Source organism: Oncorhynchus tshawytscha, linkage group LG03 (genome assembly GCF_018296145.1).
Source record: "Oncorhynchus tshawytscha isolate Ot180627B linkage group LG03, Otsh_v2.0, whole genome shotgun sequence".
Taxonomy (NCBI): Eukaryota; Metazoa; Chordata; class Actinopteri; order Salmoniformes; family Salmonidae; genus Oncorhynchus; species Oncorhynchus tshawytscha.
The window spans coordinates 45,120,594-45,148,131 of NC_056431.1; the positions used below are offsets into that span (position 1 = coordinate 45,120,594).

The 27,538-nt window shown below is 42.0% G+C and overlaps 1 protein-coding gene across 5 annotated transcripts in view; it reads right to left on the reverse strand.

Moving 5' to 3' along the window:
- Nucleotides 1-27,538, reverse strand: part of LOC112245967 (disintegrin and metalloproteinase domain-containing protein 23) — a 38,061-nt gene that overhangs the window by 3,982 nt on the left and 6,541 nt on the right. For 3 of the 5 annotated variants that reach the window (XR_002952840.2, XR_002952841.2, XM_024414210.2), the window contains exons 4-25: nt 26,455-26,518; nt 24,323-24,405; nt 24,122-24,185; nt 21,057-21,129; nt 19,287-19,354; nt 18,916-18,981; nt 18,466-18,534; nt 17,473-17,639; nt 17,116-17,200; nt 16,943-17,030; nt 15,565-15,616; nt 13,901-14,000; nt 13,707-13,778; nt 13,532-13,618; nt 4,447-4,527; nt 4,305-4,355; nt 4,108-4,171; nt 3,823-3,928; nt 3,547-3,666; nt 3,246-3,414; nt 2,851-2,962; nt 885-975 (exon numbers count right to left, since the gene is read on the reverse strand). Coding sequence is in view for 3 of the 5 variants with exons in the window: in XM_024414210.2 (XP_024269978.1) it covers nt 885-975; nt 2,851-2,962; nt 3,246-3,414; nt 3,547-3,666; nt 3,823-3,928; nt 4,108-4,171; nt 4,305-4,355; nt 4,447-4,527; nt 13,532-13,618; nt 13,707-13,778; nt 13,901-14,000; nt 15,565-15,616; nt 16,943-17,030; nt 17,116-17,200; nt 17,473-17,639; nt 18,466-18,534; nt 18,916-18,981; nt 19,287-19,354; nt 21,057-21,129; nt 24,122-24,185; nt 24,323-24,405; nt 26,455-26,518 (1,932 nt within the window). In the remaining 2 variants the exon portion in view is untranslated. Of the gene's footprint in view, nt 1-884; nt 976-1,959; nt 2,051-2,850; nt 2,963-3,245; nt 3,415-3,546; nt 3,667-3,822; nt 3,929-4,107; nt 4,172-4,304; nt 4,356-4,446; nt 4,528-13,531; nt 13,619-13,706; nt 13,779-13,900; nt 14,001-15,564; nt 15,617-16,942; nt 17,031-17,115; nt 17,201-17,472; nt 17,640-18,465; nt 18,535-18,915; nt 18,982-19,286; nt 19,355-21,056; nt 21,130-24,121; nt 24,186-24,322; nt 24,406-26,454; nt 26,519-27,538 lie in introns of all 5 variants that reach the window. The other 2 variants (XM_024414211.2, XM_024414213.2) reach the window with 2 other exon arrangements.

Here is a 27,538-nt window from a genome sequence, read left to right on the forward strand (position 1 = left end):
TAAGTGCCTTGCTCAAGGACACATCAACAGATGTTTCACCTTAACGGCTCAGGTATTCAAACCAGCAACCTTTCTGTTACTGGCCCAACACTCTAACCGCTAGGCTACCTTCCGCCCTAACCAGCAGGTTTAGTAACTGTATTGAACATGCACGTCAAGCTTTGAGCTGTGCCCGTCTTATCAGTTTGAGGTTCTGCCACAGACGCACAGATGCCCACCACCTCTCCAACATAATCTCTATGATAATCACCCTATATTACTGAATGTGGACCTTTATTAAAGTAACTGTCCAATGTTTCCAGATTTCTATGAAATATGTGTTCAATAGTTTTCTTTCCAATTGTACTGTGTTCGAATAGTGTGGGCGTATACTGGTCATTAAACATATTAATGCGAGTAGACTATTGATTGGCCAGCTGAGCCTCCTCAGGAGGATGACATCATCCTCTATGAGGAAATAGCAAGCATTTTTTAAACGCTCTGTTTGAGATACAAGTTTGAAGTGGGGTTTTTTAAGTGTTTTTTTCCCCTCCAATTTATGCTTTGGCTAAAAATACGAGTATAAAATGAGTCAACAACATTATTTGGGTATGAGTTAGCAGAATATTAACTTTTAAAAGTGAGATTTTCACTTGGACAGTTACTTTAAGACAATGTTAAGTATCATGAGCACAAGCAAGATTACTTTAAATATGTCTATGTTAAGTGTGTGTTCACGTCCTTACTATGTAAGTCTATGTGTGGTTGACCTGACGTACGTATCAGGTATGTTTGTGTGTCCCCTTGGGTCTATATTCTGTAGCAGGAGCTCAAACCCTGGTGTCTATAAGCAGCAGCAGGGATGCCAGAGTCACGGTAGGAGAGACATGCGGCGTGTTGCTTACTTAAAGCCCCATCCAGTCCCCCCCAGCACTATGGCAGCTACCAGGATGGCTCCGGCGATGGAGCCTATTATAAGATTGGTGGCACTAGGACCTGCGAAGGGTTATGGGGGAGAAAGACAATGAGCGCCTCACGTATGGCATTTCTCTACACATGGATGATCTTACACAGATGTTAAGAACAAGAACACATAGCATGAGAATACCCATTGAACTGACTGATTACGTCTGTGGTATATTTTTTGCATGCTCATCAGGCCCTCCTACAATAATGTTACCATGGTAGTAGTGATCGTGAATGTGATGTAGCACTTTGCTTGTAAATTCAAAGGTCAAGTCTACTTTTCAGGGACCCTATTGTCTATTGTATACGAGCGGAGGTTCTGAAAAGACAGACCACTAAGTTGAAAAGTTGGGCAGAGCAATGGTCCCGATAAACATGGTGGTTAAGCACACAGCAAACCACAGGAGACCATAGACCTCTCTCTTACTGTATCATCTTAAACTGAGTTGTTTTACTCCTTTATGGTGGCATGTACCTAGCTACAGTCTCACCCTTCCGATGACAGGTTACATAAAGGTTCTGTCTTAGGTGATCTATATGAGGATTTGAATCGTGGAAAATGACCACATGGCACTATTTGGCAGTCCCAGTCACCACACAGCCCACCACTGAAAGACAGGCTATCTCACTGCGAATCACTTCCCTTGACTGGGGTCTATCTCCATGCCCCACATGCCCCAGAAAGGAGAGGATCAGAAGAGGAGCCACATGACGAGTAATAGGAAGAAGAGGAAGAAGAAGAAGAAGAGGAAGAAGAAGAAGAGGAAAAAAAGAGGAAGAGGGAGACTAATAATAATGGGGGAACAACAGGAAATGGCGGGATAAGGGGAATCCATCGATCAATCACATGACACTGAAACATCCAATCACATGACATTTATATGGTCACCACCAACACGAGACAAAGCCACCAGGACGCACACACGGGCTCAGGCCGGGTCACGAGACCCTCAGCCAGCACACTGAGGCACCACAATGAGAGGAAGAGCTGTGGAAACGGATAAAGATGCTTACTCTACTCCCCACCCCGTGCCTCCAAAAATCACCCCCAGGGCCAGAATGGTCCCTGCTACTGCCCCTATCAGCCTGTTAGTTGCCACGCTCACTGCGCAGAGGGAAAAGGAGCATTATCATTATTACCACCTGGTCACAACAAACAGCAGGCTTCTGTTCTGCTTCAGTAACATGGGTAGAGTGATGCGGTTCCCTTGGCAACTGTCCATTCCGCCTCCCCTCCACCTGTTGTCGAAAGCCCTAGGAAATCCACTGACTTATAACAGCCAATAGAAATGTGTTTATGTTCAACAGGCTCTCTATATCTGTGATGCATGGTGATATTAGCAGCTAGAGGCCTCAGCTAGAACATCTTTCTCTATTCTCCTGGGAATCATTAGACGTATCTGTGTACCTGTTCCATGTTATTATAACAATATTAATGGTAATAATAAACTTGATTTGTTTAGCACCTTTCATACAAGCAATAGCAGCTTAAAGTGCTGTTACAATTAGCACTTTAAAAAAACAACAATAAAATAACACAATAAAACATGGTAGTAAAACAATAAGAGCAATAAAAGTAAACCAATAAAAACAGCAATAAAAAAAAACAATTTAAAAACTATTACAAATTAAAAAACAGACAAATAGGAACTAAAAGGCACAGTAGTTAAAAGCCAGCGCCATCTTGAATGACCTTTCAAACACATTGACATGTGCAAATGTTCTGTGACATGTAGCGTTGATCTTTAGACAGAAGAGGGTACTTGATAATAACTGACATATTAACAAATCTACTTTCAATGTGATACAAAACACAATGGACTGACCGTACTCAATAAAGGACGTTATATTTAGTCTATCACGGAGAGGAGATAGGGACGCTCTGAAAACTAGATGGAAACAAACCCTTTGGTCCTTCATCTTCTGCGGGTGCAGGCTCCTTGGGGGGGTCGGGCATGCTGCAGTCTGTCCCCGCCCATGTCGTGTCACAGGTGCACGTCGCCTCATTGTTACACACCTGGCCAGGTATGATAGAGGGAGCAAGAGAGGCGGGCAGGGAGGACTTCATTAACCTATGCTCCATAACAAGTGAATACGTCCCAGGTTCAATGGTTACCGCATGCTGGGGATGAGATTTTACACGCTTGTTGACATTGTAGTGAATATGTCACTTAATTGACATTGTCACTGGAGACACCATTGTGGACACTCATGGCTAATAATAGAGCATTCAAGGTTGCGGTAATCGTCTGGGTTCGTATGGGTACACCTAGAAGATTAAGCAGCTCCCCTGGACTTACCCCGTGGGCTGAGCACACCTGGCTGTTGGGCCCGCTGGGGCAGGCGCTCATGTTGAGGGACTGGATGGGCAGACACTTGCGGTCAAGGCACATCATGGACGGCCCACAGGGCGTCCCGTCCTCCACGTAGCCTAAATCAGTCTCATCGTCCAAAAGAACATGGCCACCACTGTGGAGGGAGAGAGAGAGAGAGAGACAGAGAGCGAGAGATAGAGAGAGGGTGCCATAGGAGAGAGGTCAGAGAGTATCCGTGGCTGTTGTCTCTGTGTGTTGACATGTGAGGTGAGACGGTTGTCTTCACCTGCAGTCCACCAGCCTGCCCTGATGGTTGAAGGAGGTGGGGGTGATGTCTCCCTTCATCATCCCGATGCGGGGGTTGCGTCCTATGTTGCTGCACAGCAGGGACCCACAGAACACATCGCTGCAGGCAGAGAGTCCGAGAGAGTTAGAGCTAAGGGAACACTGATACTTTGTGAGTACTACATTGATGTAGAACAGATACAGCAACACTTGAATGTTTGTTCTGGCATAGTGCACTACAGTGTACAGTGTATATTTGGTATCATGTTCAACTCACTGCTTGCTGCACTGGAGCCATTTCTCTCCATCCTTCCCACAGTTTCCCTTCTCTGTTCCCTCTGTATTGAGCTTCTCATAGCAGAACTTCTCGGAGCCTCCCGCCTCTGCAGGAAGACGCAACATAGGAGAGGAGAAAGGGAGGATGACCACACCTCACAACAAGCCAACATAACTGGAGCGCAGACAGACGTTTCAGATTCTGTCTCAATGTCTTTTCGACCACATATTTTTGCATATCTTGCGGTGAGCAAAGCAACTTAAGCAAAAGGGATTTTGAACTCACTTGAACCCCAGAGGTATTTGCACTGGTTCCCCCTGGTCTTGCACTCTCCACCATAGCAGCGTCCCTAAAGAGACAAAAGGGCACACTCATTCATTCCCTATCTGTTCAAGCAAGCTTATGGTGACGACCATTCTCTGAATCGTACAATCTGAATAGATATGAGCATGTCGTTGTGTCTCAGTGATCATGCTGCTCACCTGGTCGACTTGACAGTGGTAGCCATCTTGTTTGTGAAGGTTAGGAGGGCACTACAATGAACAATATACAGATATTTCCTTTAAACAGAGCTGAAGGTTTCATCCTTTCTCAGAGATGTATAATGGTTAGAGCCCAACTCACCTGGCCAGAGTCTCCTGAGCATGTCTCTGAGATGTCACAGTCATTCACCGCATAGCGACAACTATAACCTCGCGGGTAGAACTGACATAGAGGGAGAAAAAATAAAAGAGTGGAATTTCCTGTACCACATTGGTATCTCACGCAACACTAAGAAAAAAAACTAAAGGAGAACGCTGCCCACTGCTGTTCATGCTCTCAGATGATTTTATTGATAAAACATTTTGACCCATAGGTCTTCATTAGGCATCCATATCCCAGGTGGGGGTGGAAGGTCCTATATGTATCATTGGATGGGGCCACAATGTCTCCTGACCCCTCCTGTCTCATCCTCCAGTATTTATGCTGCAGTAGTTTATGTGTCGGGGGGCTAGGGACAGTTTGTTATATCTGGAGTACTTCTCCTGTCTTATCCGGTGTCCTGTGTGAATTTAAGTATGCTCTCTCTAATTCTCTCTTTCTCTCTCTCGGAGGACCTGAGCCCTAGGACCATGCCTCAGGACTACCTGGCATGATGACTCCTTGCTGTCCCCAGTCCACCTGGCCGTGCTGCTGCTCCAGTTTCAACTGTTCTGCCTGCGGCTATGGAATCATGACCTGTTCACCAGACGTGCTACCTGCCCCAGACCTGCTGTTTTTAACTCTCTAGAGACAGCAGGAGTGGTAGAGATACTCTTAATTATCGGCTATGAAAAGCCAACTGACATTTAGATATTTAGATCATATTTTCCTGATCTATACAGGGACTCAGGAAGAACTCTAGGAACTTCATGCTTATCTAAACTCTATTAATGAGCACCTCCTTTTAACCATTAATCAAAATCAGTTTTCTTGATGTGATGGTTATTAAGGACAAAATGTCCCTCTCTACCGATCTTTACAGGAAACCTACGGAAAGGAACACTGTCCTTAGAGGTAACCGTTTCCATCCACCTCCACTCATTAAATGTCTCATGTGTAGCTCTGATGCTTCTTACCAGTAACAGACCACGGACCTCACACACAGGTTTAAGGAAAGGGGGTACAAAGATAATTGGGTCAAACATGCCGATGATCATTTTGAAAGTCTAACATAATTAGAAAGCCTTCAACCAAAAGTAAAAGAAAAAGCAGAACATGTCCCCTCATGCTTCACGCCTTGGGGAAGGCATTCAATGACATTATCAGGAAGCACTGGTTCATTGTTGACATTGACCCACAACTGAAACCCATCTTTAAACATCCCCCATGTATGGTCTTCAAAAGACCCCCAAACCTGAAAGACTTTGTGGCCAAATCTGACTACCCACTGGGCACATATGTCAATTCAACATCTGTCAGAATTAAAAATGTGGCCAATGTGCCAAATTCAGTTTCACATACAAACGTGGCTATTTCACCCACCCCCGCACAGGTCAAGGCCTGATTATCTGCATGTTTAAAATCTGATTTTATGACTTTGTGGCTGTGCCAGCAAGTGACCACTCTGCAGGGCTGCCTCCATGGCAAGATTCCTGACAACAAAAACCAAACAGCTTTTTACCCTAATTGAATAGTGTATATACACTTATACACTGAGTGTACAAAACATTATGAACACCTGCTCTTTTCATGACATAGACTGACCAGGTGCATCCAGCTGAAATCTATGATTGCTTATTGATTCGATCCACTTCAAATCCACCTCAATCAGTGTAGATGAACGGGAGGAGACAGGTTAAACAAGGATTTCTAAGCCTTGAGACAATTGAGACATGGATTGTGTATGTGTGCCATTCAGAGGGTGAATGGGCAAGAGAAAAGATTGAAGTGCCTTTGAACGGGGTATGGTAGTTTGTGTCAAGAACTGCAACGGTCCACCACCCAATGAACATCAGGCCAACTTGACACATCTGTCGGAAGCATTGGAGTCAACATGGGCCAGCATTCCTGTGGAACGCTTTCCACACCTTGTAGTGTCCATGCCATGATGAATTGAGGCTGTTCTGAGGGGAAAAGGGGAGGTATACAACAAAAGTATTCATACCCCTCGACTTATTCCACATTTTGTTGTGTTACAGCCTGAATTCAAAATGTATTTCAATATTTTTTTGCTCATCTACACACAATACCCCATAATGACAAAGTGAAAACATGTTAATAGAAAATCAAATCAAATCAAATCAAATTTTATTTGTCACATACACATGGTTAGCAGATGTTAATGCGAGTGTAGCGAAATGCTTGTGCTTCTAGTTCCGACAATGCAGTAATAACGAGCAAGTAATCTAACTAACAATTCCAAAAAAACTACTGTCTTATACACAGTGTAAGGGGATAAAGAATATGTACATAAGGATATATGAATGAGTGATGGTACAGAGCAGCATAGGCAAGATACAGTAGATGATATCGAGTACAGTATATACATATGAGATAAGTATGTAAACCAAGTGGCATAGTTAAAGTGGCTAGTGATACATGTATTACATAAGGATGCAGTCGATGATATAGAGTACAGTATCAACGTATGCATATGAGATGAACAATGTAGGGTAAGTAACATTATATAAGGTAGCAAGGAAAAAAATCAACCTTGTTGTCAAGAGACTGGACATTGGCAAGAAGAATGCTAGGGAGTGGTGCACGATGTGCCCGTCTCCGGAGTCTGACCAGAAGACCGCTTCGTTTCCCTCTTTTTCTGAGTCGTTTTTTTTTTTGGTCGCTGCATGTGATCCACTCGGTTACACTGGTTGTAAGGCAGAACACAGGATCCGCATCGCGAAAAACATATTCTTGGTCGTACTGATGGTGAGTTGACGCTGATCTTATATTCAGTAGTTCTTCTCGGCTGTATGTAATGAAACCTAAGATGACCTGGTGTACTAGTGTAAGAACTAACACGTAAAAAAACAAAAAACTGCATAGTTTCCTAGGAACGCGAAGCGAGGCGGCCATCTCTGTCGGCGCCGGGAGTATGAGATGTTGGAAAATGTTGGAAATATTATGCAAATTAAGTACAGAAATATCTCATTTACATAAGTATTCACACCCCTGAGTCAATACGTGTTAGAATCATCTTTGGCAGCGATTACAGCTGTGAGTATTTCTGGGTAAGTCTCTAAGAGCCTTCCACACGTGGATTGGACTGTAACTGTAACTTCGCCACTCAGGAACATTCACTATTTGCCCATTATTAATTTCATAATTCTTCAAGCTCTGTCAAATTGGTTGTTGATCACTGCTAGACAACCATTTTCAGATCTTGCCATAGATTTTGAAGCAGATTTATGTCAAAACTGTAACTTCGCCACTCACTGTCTTCATGGTAAGCAACTCCAGTGTAGATTTGGCAATGCATTTTAGGTTAGTGTCTGGTGGAAAGCAGACTGAACTAGGTTTTCACCTGTGTTTAGCACCATTGCTTTTCTTTTTTATCCTGAAAAACTCTTCAGTCCTTTATGACTACAAGCATACCCATAACATGATGTAGCAACCACTATGCTTGAACATATGGAGAGTGGTACTCAGCCCAAACATAGCACCTTCCATGTTCTACATTTAACAGACACTCTTATCCAGAGCAATTTACAGTAATGAGCACGTACATTTTCAGACTGATCCCCCATGGGAATCAAACCCACAACCCTGGCATTGAAAGCGCCATGCTCTACCAACTGAGCTACACTTTTTATACAGGACAAAAGGTGAATAACTTTGCCACATTTTTTGCTGGATTAGTTTAGTGCCTTGTTGCAAAAAAATCATGTTTTGGAATATTTTTTATTCTGTACAAGTTTCCTTCTTTTCACTCTGTCAATGAGGTTAGTATTGTGGAGTAACTACCATGTTGGAGTAACTACCATCCTCAGTTTTCTCCTATCACAGCCATTAAACTCTGTCACTGTTTTAATGTCAACATTGGCATCATGGTGAAATCTCTGAGAGGTTTCCTTCCTCTTCAGCAACTGAGTTAGGAAGGACGCCTGCCACTTAGGAAGGACGCCTGTATCTTTGTAGTGACTTATACACCATCCAAAGTGAAGGGAATTTTCAATTTTCAGATTTTTGTATTTGTACCCATCTACCATCTACCAATAGGTGCCCTTCTTTGCGAGGCATTGGAAAACCTCCCTTGGTCTTTGTGGTTGAATCTGTGTTTGAAATTCACTGCTTGACTGAGGGACACCGTTGATTTGATTTGATTTGACCTTACAGATAATTGTATGTGTGGGGTACAGAGATGAGGTAGTCATTCAAAAATCATGTTAAACTCTATTATTGCACACAGAGTCCCTGCATCTTATTATGTGATTTGTTTAGAAAATGTTTACTTCTGAATGTATTTAGGCTTTCCCTAAAAAAGGGGTTGAATACTTATTGACTCAAGACATTTCAGCTTTTCATAATTTGTAAAAACGATTTAAAAAACATTTGACATAATGGGGTATGGTGTGGAGACCAGTGACAAAACATCTACACTTAATCCATTTTAAATTCAGACTGTAACGCAACAAAACATGGAAAAAGTCAAGGGGTGTGAATACTTTCTGAAGGCACTGTACCTATTCATATTCTTATATACATTACAGTTCAATTAGATGGGATGGCAGGTAACCTAACATAGTGGTTAGAGTGTTGGACTAGTAACAGGAAGGTTGCAAGATCAAATCCCTGAGCTGACAAGGTAAAAATCTGTTGTTCTGCCCCCTGAACAAGGCAATTAACCCACTGTTTCTAGGTGGTCATTGAAAATAAGAAGTTGTTCTTAACTGACTTGCCTAATTAAATAAAGATCTTTAGAAAGAGGAGCTGTGATACAATATGTTTTTTAAAGCTAAACTTGCTTTTTGTTTGAGTAATCTCTGGTGGCGGAACATTCCATGATGACATGGCTCTATACATAACTGAGCGACACATTAAATCTGTTTTTGGTTTGGGTACAGTGAAGAAACCCATAGTGGCATGTCTGGTATTTGTGTCTGTTTGAAGTGTATGCAAATAGATTATACAAGTGGTTAGGCATTTTCAACACACAAATGTTTCTTAAAAAGACTAAAAGAGAAGCCACAACCATGAAAGACTATCAAGCCTGTTGTTGTGACCATTGAATAAGTTGAAGAAGCTGAACTCCTACGAGTAACATCTGTGTGTGCAGGCAAGTTGCTTTATTTTGAGCCAGCTGCAGCTTGCTATGTCTTTCTTTGCTGCACCTGACCATATTACCAGACAGTAATCAAGATGGGGCAAGATCAGAGCCTGAACAACTAGTACAGTTGATTTTTGTCTTAAAAACGCAGATCATCTTTTTTATAACAGACATACATTATCTCTCCCCATCTTCACAACAACTTTGTCAATATGACTTGACCATGATGACTGACCATCCAATGTTACTCGAAGGTGTTCAGCTTCTTCAACAAGTTCAATGGTCACACCCTTTATGCACAACTCCAGTTGAGGTTTAGGTCTAAGAGAATCCGTTGAACCAAATACAATGCTTTTGGTTATAGATGTATTTAAGACCAGTTTATTGTTAAATACCCGACACTGACTGTAACTCCTTGCTAAGAGTCTCAGTGAGCTCACTGGCTGTAGGTGCTTATGTGTAGAGTGTGCAATCATTAGCATACATAGTAATTTTAACTTCTTGTAGGACAAGTTGCAAATCATTCGTAAAAATATAGAAGAGTAACGGCCCAAGGCAACTGCCCTGAGGGATACCGCACTGTAAATATCTGATGTTAGAGAAGCTTCAATTGAAGAACACTCTATGGGTCCTATTAGATAAGTAACTCTCCAACCATGTGATGGCCGGTGATGAAATCTAACAATACAGCTCTAACTATGATCTTATTATCAGTTTATTTTAGCCAATCATCAGTCATCTGAGTCAGTGCAGTACAAGTTGAGTGCCCTTCACTATACGGGGTAGCAGGGAAGCCTAGTGGTTAGAGTGTTGGACTAGTAACCGAAAGGTTGCAAGTTCAAACCCCCGAGCTGACAAGGTACAAATCTGTCGTTCTACCCCTGAACAGGCAGTTAACCCACTGTTCCTAGGCTGTCATTGAAAATAAGAATTTGTTCTTAACTGACTTGCCTAGATAAATAAATGTTTGTTTTTTTTCGCATGCTGAAAATCAGTAGTTAACTTGTTCTTTGAAAAATAGCATTGTATTTGAAACAAACCCAATTTTCTCCATCAGTTTACTAAGAAGAGGCACCAAACGGATTAGTCGGCTGTTAGAGCCAGCAAAGAGTGCTTTACTATTTTTAGGTAGTGGAATTACTGTAGCTTCCTTCCACACCTGTGGACACACGCACTCCTTTCGGCTTTGGTTAAAGACATGGCAAATAGGCCTGGCAATACAATCTGCTACCATTCTCAATAGTTTCCCATCTACCTGGTAGCTTATCATTATTGATGGATAACAATATTTTTCCCCCTCTTCCACACAAACTTGACCAAACTCAAAACAGCAATCCTTCTTTTACTTATTATTCATAATTTTCAATACAAAAAATATGATGGTTTACTGTTCAATGGTATCATTCCACTTCTCAGTTTGTCCACTTTGCCAGTGAAATAGTAATTTTTATGATTGGCTATATCAAAAAGTTTTTGTTATAAATGACCCATCAACCTCAATGAACGATGGAGATATATTATATTTTGGGCAAAAAAAAATCAATTAAAGGTGCTCCAAAGTCTTTTTCCATTGTTTTTCATGTACTTCAGTCACACAATTTCTCAATTGACAGTATGTGAACCAATCAGCTGAGCAGTGTGACTTGTCTGCCACCTTTTTTGCATAATTTATTTGAACCATACAATTTGTCAATTCATCATCGATCCAGGGGGCTCAAACAGTTCTCACAGTCAGTTTCTTAACATGTGTTTGTCATCAATTGGCAAGAATATCTGTACAAATACTCCAAGTGCTGCATCTGGATCCTCATCCTTATTCACTTCAGGACAACATACATTATTTTACATCTTCAACAAAACAGTCTCGAGAAAACATCTTGTATGATATCTTATACATAACTTTAGGCCCTGCCTTTGGTACTTTGGCTTTCCCTGTCATTGCCACAATGTTATGGTCACTACAGCCAATGGGAACTGATATTGCTTTGGAGCAAAGCTCTGCAGAATTAGTGAAGATAGGATCAATACAAGTAGATGTCACAGATCCAACACTATTGGTATACACTGCAGTTGGTTGAGTGATAACCTGGGTAATATCACAGGCATTAGTCACAGTAAGAAGGTTCCTCTTGAGAGGAGAACTAGATGATAACCAGACAATGTTCAGGTTAGTCTCTAGCAAACTTCAGACGGGCCTGGACATGTACTGGCTTAAGCAGGGGGACACGTCTGGCACTGCAGGATTTGAGTCCCTGGCGGCGTAGTGTGTTACTGATGGTAGGCTTTGTTACTTTGGTCCCAGCTCTCTGCAGGTCATTCACTAGGTCCCCCTGTGTGGTTCTGGGATTTTTGCTCACCGTTCTTGTGATCATTTTGACCCCATGGGGTGAGATCTTGCGTGGAGCCCCAGATCGAGGGAGATTATCAGTGGTCTTGTATATCTTCCATTTCCTAATAATTGCTCCCACAGTTGATTTCTTCAAACCAAGCTGCTTACCTATTGCAGATTCAGTCCTCCCAGCCTGGTGCAGGTCTACAATTTGGTTTCTGGTGTCCTTTGACAGCTCTTTGGTCTTGGCCATAGTGGAGTTTGGAGTGTGACTGTTTGAGGTTGTGGACAGGTGTCTTTTATACTGATAACAAGTTCAAACAGGTGCCATTAATACAGGTAACGAGTGGAGGACAGAGGAGCCTCTTAAAGAAGAAGTTACAGGTCTGTGAGAGCCAGAAATCTTGCTTGTTTGTAGGTGACCAAATACTTATTTTCCACCATAATTTGCAAATTAATTCATAAAAACTCCTACAATGTGATTTTCTGGATTTTTTTTCCTAATTTTGTCTGTCATAGTTGAAGTGTACCTATGATGAAAATTACAGGCCTCTCTCATCTTTTTAAGTGGGAGAACTTGCACAATTGTTGGCTGACTAAATACTTTTTTGCCCCACTGTATTCTACAGATACTGATAGTTTGCCTATAGCAGCATACTAAAAAAAGAGTATGGTTATGTGTCACAGCAGCATCAGACTGAGCTTTCTGTCATTGCAGGCAGTCTCAACGCTGTGCTTTACATGGAAGACATCCTCCTCCCTCATGTGGTACCCTTCCTGCAGGCTCATCCTGACATGACCCTCCAGCATGATAATGCCACCAGCCATACAGATTGTTCTGTGCGTGATTTCCTGCAAGACAGGAATGTCAGTGTTCTGCCATGGCCAGCAAAGAGCCCGGATATCAATTCCATTGAGCACGTCTGGTCCCTGTTGGATCGAAGGGTGAGGGCTAGGGCCATTCCCCCCAGAAATGTCCAAGAACTTGCAGGTGCCTTGGTGGAAAAGTGGGGTAACATCTCACAGCAAGAACTGGCAAATCTGGTGCAGTCCATGAGGAGGAGATGCACTGCAGTACTTAATGCAGCTGGTGGCCACACCAGCTACTACTGTTATTTTGGATTTTGACCCCCCCCCCCCACCCGCTTTGTTCAGGGACACATTCCATTTCTGTTAGTCACATGTCTATGGAAATTGTTCAGTTTATGTCTCAGTTGTTGAATATTGTTAAGTTCATACAAATATTTAGGCATGTTAAGTTTGCTGAAAATAAACGCAGTTGACAGTGAGAGGACGTTTCTTTTTTTATATATATATTGACTGTTGATATTGTGAACCTATATTTAATATTTGTACCTCTTGTTTCAGGAAGTGATGTCACTGAGCACTGCCGATATATATATAGGTCCTTCCACCCCACCTGGGATGTTGATGCCTAATGAAGACCTGAAACGTTGTATCAATAAAATCTCCTGGGAGCATGACCAGCAGTGTGCCGCATTTTATTTTTATCTTTCACGAGTTCACCTATAACTCCAGCACCTGCAAGAAATGACCTGGATGTGCCTATGTTCTTCAGCTGTTGTACACTAAGAAAAAAGCCATTCTGGTTCTTAGTGAGCAGACTTACACAGTGATTAAAAAACCCTTACCAGACAAGTGTTGTTGCAGCAAGGTCCATCAGCACAATGTGCACCATTAGCTAGGGAACACTTCTTGCAGCACTCCTTGTAGCACTCCTACAACACAGACGACACCACCAGTCTGACACTGTATTCGAAGAATATAAATGTGATGTAAATAGAATAATATTGCATCGTAACTCACAGATCTAGCGCCGCAGTCACACTCCTCTCCCACCTCAATGTATCCATTCCCACACTCTGTGGATTCAAATAGCTGCCAAAGCAAAAACAATCAGAGCGTTATTATGGTATTTTTATTACTGGTTATATACCGTATCTGTCTTTGATATTCTGCTGTATGACAACCACAACATGAACTATTCTCATCTGACTCACCTTGTTTGGCCTGTTAAAAAGACAGGAACCACCGCCTTTCAGCAGGAATTCCTTGTAGTCTGAGATGCTGCATTTGGAGAACATCCGGGGATGCTGGACCCTGTGTGTTAAGGGATACATCCACCTTTAACAACCAGCTTTTAAACCCCTTAGAGTCTATTTGATGCACCGGTTCGTCAATCTAAGTAACATAACACAAAAATCCCCATCAAAATCCGTCAGGTTAAGCTACAGATGTCATTTTTTTTGCATGGGCTGCGTCTCCATTCATCACATCCGCCAATGGCGTCCTTCTGCATCTGTGGTGGGTAAGTGTCAGAGCTACAGCGCTGTTTGTCAGACCAGGTGAGATCCCAAAAGTCGACCTTCTCACGAAAACATCTATAGCATCCGAACGGTTTGGTCAACATAGTATTATGACCGTTCTATAGAAAGGGGATGTAGGGCAACACGGTGGTGTTTTCCCGTTTTGCTCTACGGCTCCCACAAGTGTCACGGGACTCATCTGAAGGTAACCCATACGAATGAATGGGAAATACGGAGGTAGTTTTGTGCCAGCAAAAATAAGTGGTTAAATATGTTCAAAACATTTTTTTTGTACAATTCCTGAGCTTTTTTTAAATATCTCATATATATAGGACCGACACTTCAAAACATTATTCCTTATGATTTCTTTTTTGACTGTCTTTTTTGTCATTTATGAATGTGTTATTCAATGCATTTCTATGGGCTATAGTAGGCCAAATGTAATATTTTATACAATTATTTCTGTATATTTTTCAGACCTAATCCCAACTGAGATGTTGTGGCAGGACTTGAAACGATCAGTTCATGCTTGAAAACCCACAAATGTCGCCGAGTTAAAGCAGTTCTGCTTGCAACAGTGGGCCAAAAATCCTCCACAGCGATGTGAGAGACTGATCAACAACTACAGGAAGCATTTGGTTGTAGTCATTGCAGTTAAAGGTGGCCCAACCAGTTACTGAGTGTAAAAGGGCAATTACTTTTCCACACATGTTCATTGGGTGTTGCATAACTTTGTTTATGAAATAAATTAAGTAAGTATGACAGTAATTGTTATGTTATTTGTTCACTCAGGTTCCCTTGATCTAATATTAAGTTTTGGTTGAAGATCTGATTACATTCAGTATCAGCGATATGTGACCCATGGTATGACTTCAAAACAATTCCATAAGTCAGCTTAGAGCAAGAGGCTGTATGAGCAGTCAGTCACGTCAGGTGACGCACTCTGAGCCAGTGTGCCTTAAGAGCCACTGTCAACAACACAAGCATGACGCCAGGGCACCTTTCACATGCTAATGCTGGTCATGACCCAGGAGAGACTCAGCTGAGCTGCAGCTCTGCACACCCTGTCTTTACGGCGAAGGGAGAGCCATACCCTGCTATCATAGAGAGGGGCTGGGGGACTGGGGGGTTAGCAGCTCGTTATTGCACATTTCCATCACACAAATCCACAGAAAGAATCTATTCTCTCACCTAATCGAACCTTTAACTATAACATCTGCTTCATGGTGTTATACTCTGTCTCTCTGTGTATGTGTGTGTGTGTGTATGTGTGTGTGTGTTTGAGAGAGAAAGACATAGAGACAGACATAGAAACAGAGAGAGAAAGTGAGAATAACAGCTGAGCAGTAGAACGTTACCCAGTATCCTCCATGATGCAGCCCACCCAGGAGTCGGCACAGCCACATTCCTCTGTGAAAGAACAACACACAACATGGCTATCTTACAAAGAAATTGATACAAACATACACTATTGTCCAAACGTTTGGGGTCACTTAGAAATGTCCTTGTTTTTGAAAGAAAAGCACATTTTTTGCCCATTAAAATAACATCAAATTGATCAGAAATACAGTGTAGACAATGTTAATGTTGTAAATGACTATTGTAGCTGGAAAAGATAGATTTTTTATGGAATATCTACATATGCGTACAGATGCCCATTATCAGCAACCATCACTCCTGTGTTCCAATGGCACGTTGTGTTAGCTAATCCAAGTTTATCATTTTAAAAGGCTAATTGATCAATCTCAACGTCAACAGTGAAGAGGCGACTCTGGGATGCTGTCCTTCTAGGCAGAGTTCCGCTGTCCAGTGTCTGTGTTTTTTTGCCCATCTTAATCATTTCTTTTTATTGGCCAGTCTGAGATATGTATTTTTCTTTGCAACTCTGCCTGGAAGCCCAGCATCCCGGAGTCACCCCTTCACTGTTGATGTTGCGGGAACCATTTAATGAAGCTGCCAGTTGAGGACTTGTGAGGCGTCTGTTTCCCAAACTAGACACTCTAATGTACTTGTCCTCTTGCTCAGTTGTGCACCTGGGCCTCCCATTCCTCTTTCTATTCTGGTTAAAGCCAGTTTGCGCTGTTCTGTGAAGGGAGTAGTACACAGCGTTGTACAAGATCTTCAGTTTCTTGGCTATTTCTCGCATTTCTCTTTATTTCTCTTCATTTCTCAGAACAAGATAGACTGATGAGTTTCAGAAGAAAGTACTTCGTTTCTGGCCATTTTGAGCCTGTAATCAAACCCACAAATGCTGATGCTCCAGATACTCAACTAGTCTAAAGAAGGCCAGTTGTATTGCTTCTTTAATCAGAACAACAGTTTTCAGCTGTGCTAACATAATTGCAAAAGGGTTTTCTAATGATCAATTAGCCTTTTAGAATGATAAACTTGGATTAGTTAACACAACATGCCATTAGAACACAGGAGTGATGGTTGCTGATAATGATCCCCTGTACGCCTATGTAGATATTCCATTTTTTTTTTAAATCAGCCGTTTCCAGCTACAATAGTCATTTACAACATTAACAAAGTCTACACTGTATTTCTGATCAATTTTATGTTATTTTAATGGACAACAAATGTGCTTTTCTTTCAAAAACAAGGACATTTCTAAGTGACCCCAAACTTTTGAACGGTAGTATATGTGCCTAAAATGTTTTAAACTGTTCCTTAAATAGTGTCTGTCTGTAAGCCAGAAATGAATGTGCAGTGATGAATGGGAGCCAGTCTCTGTACTTCTCTTGGCGGCTGGATCCCACTGGATGCCGAGGTTCTGTGCCAAGCTCTGGGAGAGTGACGAAGCCATGGTCCACGTGGTGCCATACTGCAGGTACAACAAACCAGCAGTTACTCGTCTGCTCTGCTGTAATCAAACAATACGATCATGTACATTAGTCAGCACATCTTACCTCGTTTACCCCTACTCCACGGCTCACAGAGCACATGCCCCCGAAGTACGCTGCGCTGCTCCGGCGGTAGTGGAAGGTCACATTGCTGTGCATCAAAGAGACACAGAGTAACTATCAAACAGACAGGTAGACGGACAAGTGAGAGGTATTCAGCTGCCTTTGGAAGACAAATGGAAATAGATGGACATGTTTTGCTTCATTGCTAAAGCCAAAATATTAGGGCCTAGTCCTCTGATATGCTCTAATATTCTGGGAAGCCCAAGGACTCAGTGTGTAAGATATACTAATGGCAGTCTCAGTATATGGCGAGTAGCAGCATGGGTTGGCCCCGAGGGACAGAGAGGAGAGGGCACTTACGTGAAGAGGTGCACAGAGTCAGCGTGCTGCTTGATGCTCTGCGCCCGGTACTTAGAGAAATCTTTCAGCATGTCCAGTGGCTTCACACTGATGGGAATGTGGTCCTTGTCCGTCCATATCTCCACGGCAACCAGAACAACCCGTGTGTGCAGGTGCTCCTTAAAGATCTGTCATCGGCGCATGATGGGTAGTGGGAGGACACAGAGAAAGAGAAAAAGAGAGAGAGAGAAATGACAACACAGGGACAGGAGAAGAACACTGGGTGTGAATGATCATCTGTACTGTCTGAGGACAGACATGGGACAGGGGACAAAGCACACTGGGAGCAGGGAGAGACAAGGGACTGTTATTGCACATCACGGCTACACAGAGCAACAACAAACACCGTAGATATACAGTACAAAATCTGAATAGTATGGGGCCGACTCAGGGTACAGGAGATGTACAGTGTGATACATGAGGAAGTGATCATTACTGGGTTCTACCTCTGGGGGCTCTCTAAAATACATGTTGAACAGCTTTTCTCAATAGACATACACATAACGTGATATGCACCACTGGGGGCTGCTGAGGGGAGGACGGCTCATAATAATGGCTGGAACGGAGCAAATGGAATGGCATCAAACCATGTCTTTGATGTATTTTAAACCTTTCCACTGATTCCGCTCCAGTCATTACCACAAGCCCGTCCTCCCCAATTAAGGTGCCACCAACCTCCTGTGCTGGACCCATACACATAAACGTTTAGGTATTCCTATACTTTGCAAAACACAATAATTGATTCAACTATGATTGCACTGAAAATATACCTCAAGGTACACAAACCTATCAACAGCCAGTAAAGTATCAGAGTTTAGCCTTATTCTGGATGTTCTGGTGGGCACCCTGATACATATACCAGAAAAAGGAAATAGAGGACTGAATATTTGTAGAGTTTAAAAGAGGTACAAAGTAAAGAATCAGTTCTCAGAGCCAACTGAAGAGATTACTCACAGCATCCACAAAGTTCACCACCGACTTGGCAAAGTTCCTGGTGTGCTGCTTGGCCTTGTGTCGCTTATACTGCACCCCACACAAAAACAATGGCACATAGCTTTGGTTAAAAAGGATTGTTAAGTGCAATTTGAATAAATACTTAAATATACCAAGTTTCTCCGACACCATTTTAAAAATGCATAAAATATGCATGTTGTTTTTACGACGGTCCAACAATAGAACAAGACTGGTGTTTTCAAATCTGGACGATGGTTATGTTAGATAGGATATGAATCATGCGTCCATCACATTCAATCGTGTTGCACCCTCTTGTGGGCATAGTTGGTTGAATACTATTTTGAGTCATTCTTTACAGTAAAAGAATGACACATTGCTGAAATATTTCACACCAGCTCACTCATATTTCCTGTCTTGTGTTGACTGGTTGTTTTTTTTGAGGGCACATACCATATTATGGTCACTGACAATCATAATCTCCAAATACTTCATTTCCTCAAAGACATTCCGAGGCATCTGAAAAAAAAAACCCCACAGATCAGTTCACTATCATAACACACAAACATGAAAGATGGATAGAGGAAGACAACAAAAGATGACGTGTTGTGTGGTGCTGAGTTGAGTTGCAAATGATGTTGTGAGAGATAATTAAAAGAGGTCACTTTAAATGATGGACCTATACTGGGAGGCTACGTTGTAACACAAGGTTACATGACACAGTAACTTAACACACTACATAATACAGCAGGGGTGAATGAACTTACAGTAGGTGGAGTGTGTTACAAAATCCTTTTAAGGGACTGATGAGGTCACAGACTTACAGCCCGCTTTTTCCTGCGCTTCAGCCAGGACATGTCTTCCAGCTCCGAAAGCAGCTGCTCCTCCTCCACTAGAGAGACATAGAGCACATTAAAGGCCCAGTGCAGTCAGAAATGTGATTTGCCTGTATTTTATATATATTTCCACGCTATGAGGTTGGAATAATACTGTGAAATTGTGAAAATGACGATAATGTTATTGAAGTGAAATTTCAGCCTGTTTTGTTGGGATGGAGTTTTGGCCACCAGGCAGTAAATTAGTTAATAGACCAATTAGAAAGAGAGTTCCAAACCTCTCTGCTAATAAAAGCTCTTTTTTCTGTTTTCCCCCTCCCACTCAGACCACTCCCAGACAATCCTAGGAAAATGATTTCTTGAAAAATGTCTCTTTGCTCTCTTTTTGACAAGTTTAATTGAAAACAGTCACTGTATAAAAAATTCATGACAGTTGTGATGGAAACAGGAAGCTTCGATACAACTGAATAAATAAGGAAAGATAATTAGTGTGTTCGATATGGTGGGATCTTTTTGTGTCGGTACAATTGCGAGAAATGGTGGTTGGAACGGCTTTTTGCGCAAATATTGATATAATAAACATCGTATAGAAGTAAACTTGGATCACACGATGATATAGTATGTGGTCCTCAGGAAACCATGCAGTTTATTAGGCTACAGATGATAGAAGTTATGATGAACTTCACAGGGTGGTGAAAGTGCAAGGTGATGAGCTTGATGCTCCTTTCCAATAAATATCAACGGTCTTATTCGGGTGACATGATGATCGATGCTTGACTGCCCGTTTGACAAATACAAATATTTTCGCTCTTATCCATAATAATCTCATCATGAAGCCTAGCCTACCCTCACAGCCTAACCGCACTGTATCTGCGAGCTGTTGGCTAGAGCGCAGGTACCAAGACCAGAGTAGGCACATTTGCTTTTTAACACAACAGTTTTTGTGACAATTATCGGTTAGAGTTGAAAAGGCGATGGAATCACATTGAACTTTAGATGTTCAACTTCAACTAAAAAGTACATTTTGGGTGCACTACGTCATTATGCCGTGATTTCTATCCCCAACGAGTCAGTCTGCATAAGAATCTGTCGCCAATTGGATGGAAACCTAGCTAGCAAGGTACTTTCATTGTTACCCAGAAATGATTTGATATTGAGATGAAAACATCTGCATTGGACCTTTACCCGGGAAGAAAAACACACCAAGGTATAGGGCAAGATACAGATGCCATAGGAGGGAAACCTGCTGTGTCCTGTGACACAGTCCAGATCTGGGTCAAATACATTGAAGTATGCATAGGTCAAATACATAGGTTAAATACATTGAAGTATGCATAGGTCAAATACATATAAAAGACAATTGATTTACCTTGGAGTTTGTTCTTCACTATAAGGCAGCCCCCCCCGCACCTCTCTGATTCAGAGGGGTTTGGGTTAAATGCGGAAGACACATTTCAGTTAAAGGCATTGAGTTGTACAGCTGACTAGGTATCCCCCTTTCCCTTTCCCTCCATTGGTTCCACTCCACTGGGCAAACCAAATCAAGCGCAACACAGCTATTTGAAAGTGTGTGTATATGTATTTCAACCAGGTCTAGAGCTGTTATATGGGGAACCTAATGTTAGCGTTAGTAGGAGAGTGTACGATCGGTTTTGGAATGTCAGGCAGACAGGCCGTGAGAGTGTTGATGTAAAGTGGTAGAGGCCTCTTGGAGGTTATGCAAGAGCCATGATGGCAGAAAGATGCATAACTCATTACCCAGTTCCTCTTGGTCATTGTTCCTCTGGAGGGTGGGCCTCCTGCGCAGAGAGTGGGGTCGTGCAGCTGTATCCTGTGAGGGAAACCATTAACTGTCAGCAAGGGTGTGATAAATGTGGTGGATACAGGGAACAGGGAACAGGGGTCAAGTTACAAAAGATAGGTCATAACGGGGTAGGGATTGGCTGGCTCGGAGGGCATTGACATTGGTCTGCGTAACAAGAAACATGATCACATTCTCACAACTAGTCAACATCAATCAATATTTAAGGTAGACATGTAAAACGCAATACTTTATTAAGCTTACTACATTATCATTACATTACCATTATTCTTTCCATTTGCATCATGGACCTTGCCTGATATACATTGCCTTCAGAAAGTATCACAGCCATTTATTTTTTCCACATTTTCTTGTGTTACAGCCTGAATTTAAAATTAATTAAATTGAGATAATGTATCAATGGACTACACACAATACCCCATAATGTAAAAGTGGAATTATGTTTATAGAAATGTTTACAAATGAATAAAAAATGAAAAAATGAAATGTATTGAGTCAATGAGTATTCAACCCCCCAAGTTCAGGAGTACACATGTGCTTAACAAGTCACATAATAAATTGTATGGACTCACTATGTGTGCAATAATAGTGTTTAACATGTTTTTTTAATGACTACCTCATCTCTGTTCCCCACACATACAGTTCTCTGTAAGGTCCCTCAGTCGAGCAGTGAATTTCATACACAGATTCAATCACTAAGACCACGGAGGTTTTCCAATTCCTTGAAAAAAAGCAGACATTGAATATTTCTTTGAGCATGGTGAAGTTATTCATTACACTTCAAATGGTGTATCAATACACCCATTCACTACAAAGATAAAGGTGTCCTTCCTAACTCAGTTGCCGGAGAGGAAGGAAACTGCTCAGGGATTTCAGGCCAGTGGTAGCTTTAAAACAGTTACAAAATGTAATGCATGTGATAGGAGAAAACTGGGGATGGATCAACAACGTTGTAGTTACCCCACAACACTAACCTAAATGACACAGTGAAAAGAAGGAAGCCTGTACAGAAAAATATATATTAAAAAACATGCATCCTGTTTGGTACAAGGCGCTAAAGTAATACTGCAACAAATGTGGCAAAGAAAGGAACTTGATGTCCTAAATACAAAGCGTTATGTTTGGGGTAAATCCAACACAACAATCACTGAGTACCACTTCATATTTTCAAGGATGGTGGTGGCTGAATCATGTTATGGGTATGATAAAAAGAAACAGAATAGAGCTAAGCAGAGGCAAAATCCTAGAGGAAAACCTGGTTCAGTCTGCTTTCCAACAGACACTGGGAGACAAATTCACCTTTTAGCAGGACAATTACCTAAAATACAAGGCCAAATATACACTGAAGTTGCCTACCAAGACAACATTGAATGTTCCTTTGAGGCCTAGTTACAGTTTTTACTTAAATCGACTTGAAAATCTATGTCAAGACATGAAAATGGCTGTCTAGCAATGGTCAACAATATCAGGCATACAAAAATCTCAGCTCTGTAGATTTTGCTGCGAAGAGACATAATCACTAGATAATGTATTCTGGTATTGCCCCTATGTAGCTTGTATCTGCTCACAACATTCACTTAAAAAATCACAACATTCACTTAAAATGAACCTTACAAATAGCAGTGTTGGGCGATTTGGAAAGCCATAGTCAGTCAATAAATAATATAATAATACTTGTTGGAAAGGTTTTCATCTTTAGCTCACAATCTGTGGATACTATGAAATTAGAAAGGTTCAACATGTATGGTCAACAATATCGCAGCACAATTGAAAAATATATGGCACATGGAAACCAAACGAGGGTGGTCTATGGTGATAGGTGGGATGGGCTGAGAGTGGCTGAGGGGAGGGATTAAAGAGCTGAGGTCTATGGTGATAGGTGGGATGGGCTGAGAGTGGCTGAGGGGAGGGATTAAAGAGCTGAGGTCTATGGTGATAGGTGGGATGGGCTGAGAGTGGCTGAGGGGAGGGATTAAAGAGCTGAGGTCTATGGTGATAGGTGGGATGGGCTGAGAGTGGCTGAGGGGAGGGATTAAAGAGCTGAGGTCTATGGTGATAGGTGGGATGGGCTGAGAGTGGCTGAGGGGAGGGATTAAAAAGCTTATGTCGGTAACGTATTATTGTTATGTGATTGCTGTATATAAAAGTACCGTATATGTAAAATATATGTCAAATGTATATGTCAAATGTATGTGTAAAATGTATGTATATGTATGCAAACCTGTAAGCACCGAAGAGAGGGGATGGTGGATGGGATAATAATAAAAAACAATTATTTAAAACATTTAAAAATATATTTTTTAAATGATAAAACAATTGTCAACAACCAACTTGTGAGAACTTTAAGTATTTTGAAAAGAATAATGGGCAAATGTACAATCCATGTGTGCAAAGAACTTCTAGACTTACCCAGAAAGACTCACAGCTGTAATCACCGCCAACGGGGATTCTAACATGTCTTGACTCAGGGGTGTGAATACTTATGTAAATTAGATATTTCTGTATTTCATTGTTTGTTTTTTTTGCAAGAATTTCTAAAAACATGTTTTCACTTTGTCATAATGGGGTATTGTTTTTAGATGGGTGATACTTGTTTTTTATTGAATCCATTTTGAATTCAGGCTGTAACACAACAAAATGTGGAATAAGTCAAGGGGTATGAATACTTCCTGAAGGCCCTGTACATTCTATGCTTATATAACTTTTGGAAAAGCTCAATACAGATTAGTGAAGTATAACTATTTCCACACGTGCAGCACTTTGTTATCATTATGTCCTTCACTATTGTAAACCATGGACTTCCTTCAAAAACAAGAACACCCTTGTCAATGGCAAACATACCATTTTTACGAGATAACCTAATGTGCTTTACAGGAAAAAGGAGGCTTTAGTAACAGCAAAAGTGGCAGAAGAGATCCTAGCAGTAGCACAAGTAGAGGTAGAACAAATAGTACTTGTGAAGCAAAGATTTTGAAAAGCCTAAATATGAGGAAGAACTTACAATTGAGTGAGTCTGTTGCAAGGGCTCAATTAGATACACATAGAGTCCATCATCAAACATTCCGCTGTCAGGTAAAGGAGCGAGGGGAAAAATGAAGAGAGAAGACAGTCAATACTAAGTCAATAGCAGCTGTAGAAAGCACCGATATCTACAAGTATTCCGTGCACGGACTTTTATGTAAAACTGCTGGTGTTCACTTACTGCAGCCCATTGCAGGTAGACAAGGCCACATTAGAGTCATGTTCCCCCCTCACCTGGCCATGGTAGTAACAGTGCTCACCACCCTGAGGATACACAGAAACAACATTTATACAATACTTATACAACATCACATATACCTACTGAAGAGCAGAGGGCAAATCTGAGACATATACTGTACACTCAGTGGCCAGTTTATTAGGTACACACATCTAGCACCGGGTTGCCTCCAGAAAAACCTCCAGAACAGCCTGAATTGTTTGGGGCATGGAAACATTGCTCAATTGGTATCAAGGGACCTAACGTGTGCCAGGATAACATTCCCTACACCATTACCCCACTGCCACCAGCCTGTACTGTTGACACTAGGAAGGACGGGGCCATGAACTTATGCTGCTTATGCCATTCCTGACTCTGCCATCAGCATGAAGCAACAGGAACCACTCCTCAGTTGTGTTGGTGATCATGTGCCCACTGGAGCCGCTTCTTCTTGTTTTTAGCTGATTAGGAGTGGAACCCAGTGTGGTCGTCTGCTGCAATAGCCCATCTGTGACAAGGACCAACGAGTTGTGCGTTCTGAGATGCCGTTCTGCACACCACTGTTGTACTGCGCCGTTATTTGCCGTTATTTTCACTGTCATCCGTGAAAAGCCAAGGAGGCCGGCCGTTTCTGACATACTGGAACTGGCGTGCCTGCTACCGACAATCATCGCCATGCTCAGTCGCTTAGGTCACTTGTTTTGCCCATTCTAACATTCAATCGAACAGTAACTGAATGCCTTTATGCCTGTCTGCCCACTTTATATAGCAAGCCACGGCCACGTGACTCACTGCCAGTAGGAGCGAACCATTTTCGTGAACGGGGTGTTGTACCTAATAAACTGGCCACTGAGTGTACATACCAACATTACTCCATGGGTTTGGAGTGGAGCTTCCTACAAAATATTCAGAAAACAAATACATACACGGCGTACTTATCACATTCACAGCTGTACCATATGAGTCAATATATAGCAATGCAACGTAACTCTAATGGAGTAGCCCACTTTCTACTCAGCCCAGGGTGTATTTGCTGGATTATTGCAACTTTGTCGACATTTGACTGTTTATTCAGTTGGAGAGACTATAAAGGTGTGCAATATGTCATCTGCAGCCTGGTTTACGCATTCAGCTCACATTTATAAATAATATCTTTCTGCAGTGTGGGTTGTGGTGGTGGGCCTCAAACTAATGGCTGTTCTTCTTCAGACCTCAATGGTCCACATCACTTTCCCTCTCCCTCATCTGTGACTCAACTAGGCCCAGTTATCAACTAGGCCCAGGGTGAGCAGAGGACACTCTCTCTTTCACTCCTACCATCCCACACTGCATAGCTACTGCAGAGCACCAGCGTCTCTAGCTCCCCTGTCACGTGACCTGGGTTCCAGGCAGCCAGGCAGGCAGGCAGGCAGGAGAGACAGGAGGCTGCAGGGGAGCGGAGTGGAGCTGTGCTGAGTCAGCTAGCTCCACTGTGCCCAGCCCCTCTGCCTCAACCTGATTCAGCAACACCAGCAGCAGCGGTACAGTAACTAACACGGGCACACAGCAGCCAACTATCACATCTCTAGCCTCTTTTACCTCTCTGTTGCTAGCAGTCTATCCCTCCCTCCTTCCCTCTGTCTTTCTCTTACATCACTAAAACAGGTGCAAACAGCATAAGGGTGGATAAGATAAAGTGTAGTTATACTGATGATGGAGCACCATTGACTTGACGAGGTTAGCTAATGGTAATCAATAACAGCAATGTTAGGATACATCAAGACCAAGTGGATAAATAACATCAAAGTAGAAGTGTCAAAGTACCTCTGTACCATACAAGGCCATTTGATTTATTTTCATGTCTGTGAACCCCAGTGGTCCTGTCAACATAGTAGGGTGAATAGTTTGGATGTCTTTAAGCATTTTGCTGCATTTTGCTTGAACTCTCCACTTGTTCTTTGATTGCCCCTAACTAGCCACAGTTAAACAAAACAATACACCCTGTAACAGCTGCAGGCCCTGTACCTTCCACAGGGAACCAATTAGGCTCCTCTGAAAAAAGAGAAAACGAAAAACAGGTACCCAAACAGAGTGGGTGTTCTGGCTGGAGATGTTACCTTTGATAGAACAGGTTTACCCTCCTCATAGTGGATCTCCACATAATCCGACGACAACAAGTCACTAGGAAGTAAAAGGAGAAGGGCGTGGGTTAGTGACATGTTGTGTGTCTGCTGCCCTAACCGTCTGGCTGTGGTCTGGCCCTGGTACTGTGACTTACATGGCGGTTTAGAGGAGTGCATCCTGTTAAACAGCTACATTCAACAATCACCACAAACCTTAGGTAATCCTCTTCAAAAACCCAACGTCAAGTACACCCACATGAACTTAAAATACACCCACACCATCTCACAGTTAAAAAGGTAGCTTAAACGCTGAATACTGTGCAGCTATAAAAAGAGTAGGTAAGATGCTTCAGTTCGAATGAGGAGAGGGAGGGAGGGAAACATTATTTTTGTTAGGCTGCCAGGTGGTTGAGACAGTACAAGAATATGTATAAGATACATACAGTATAATACAGCATAAATACACCAAAATTCATACTCTGAAAGATTATGAAAGACAGTCAACACACAGTTGTGACAGACTGCTTCCAAAAAGGGATACAGAATCCATCACAAAGCTGGCATTTAGTGAACAAACCAGGAGAAATGCTCTTTTGTAGTTCAAACCAATGTCAAATCTATTCTAACCTTTGAACAACATCTAGAGCAAGAGAACTTCTAAAACAACTCATAATTCAATCATTATTTCAAAAACAAATACTTTTTCTAAAATGAGTAAGTACATTGATTAGAAAGAACATCCATGACAGGCAAAGAACATAGAAAGAACATAGAAAGAACATCCATGAGAACATCCATGTCTCCTGACCCCTCCTGTCTCAGCCTCCAGTATTTATGCTGCAGTAGTTTATGTGTCGGGGGGCTAGGGTCAGTTTGTTATATCTGGAGTACTTCTCCTGTCCTATTCGGTGTCCTGTGTGAATCTAAGTGTGCGTTCTCTAATTCTCTCCTTCTCTCTTTCTTTCTCTCTCTCGGAGGACCATGCCCCAGGACTACCTGACATGAAGACTCCTTGCTGTCCACAGTCCACCTGGCCGTGCTGCTGCTCCAGTTTCAACTGTTCTGCCTTATTATTATT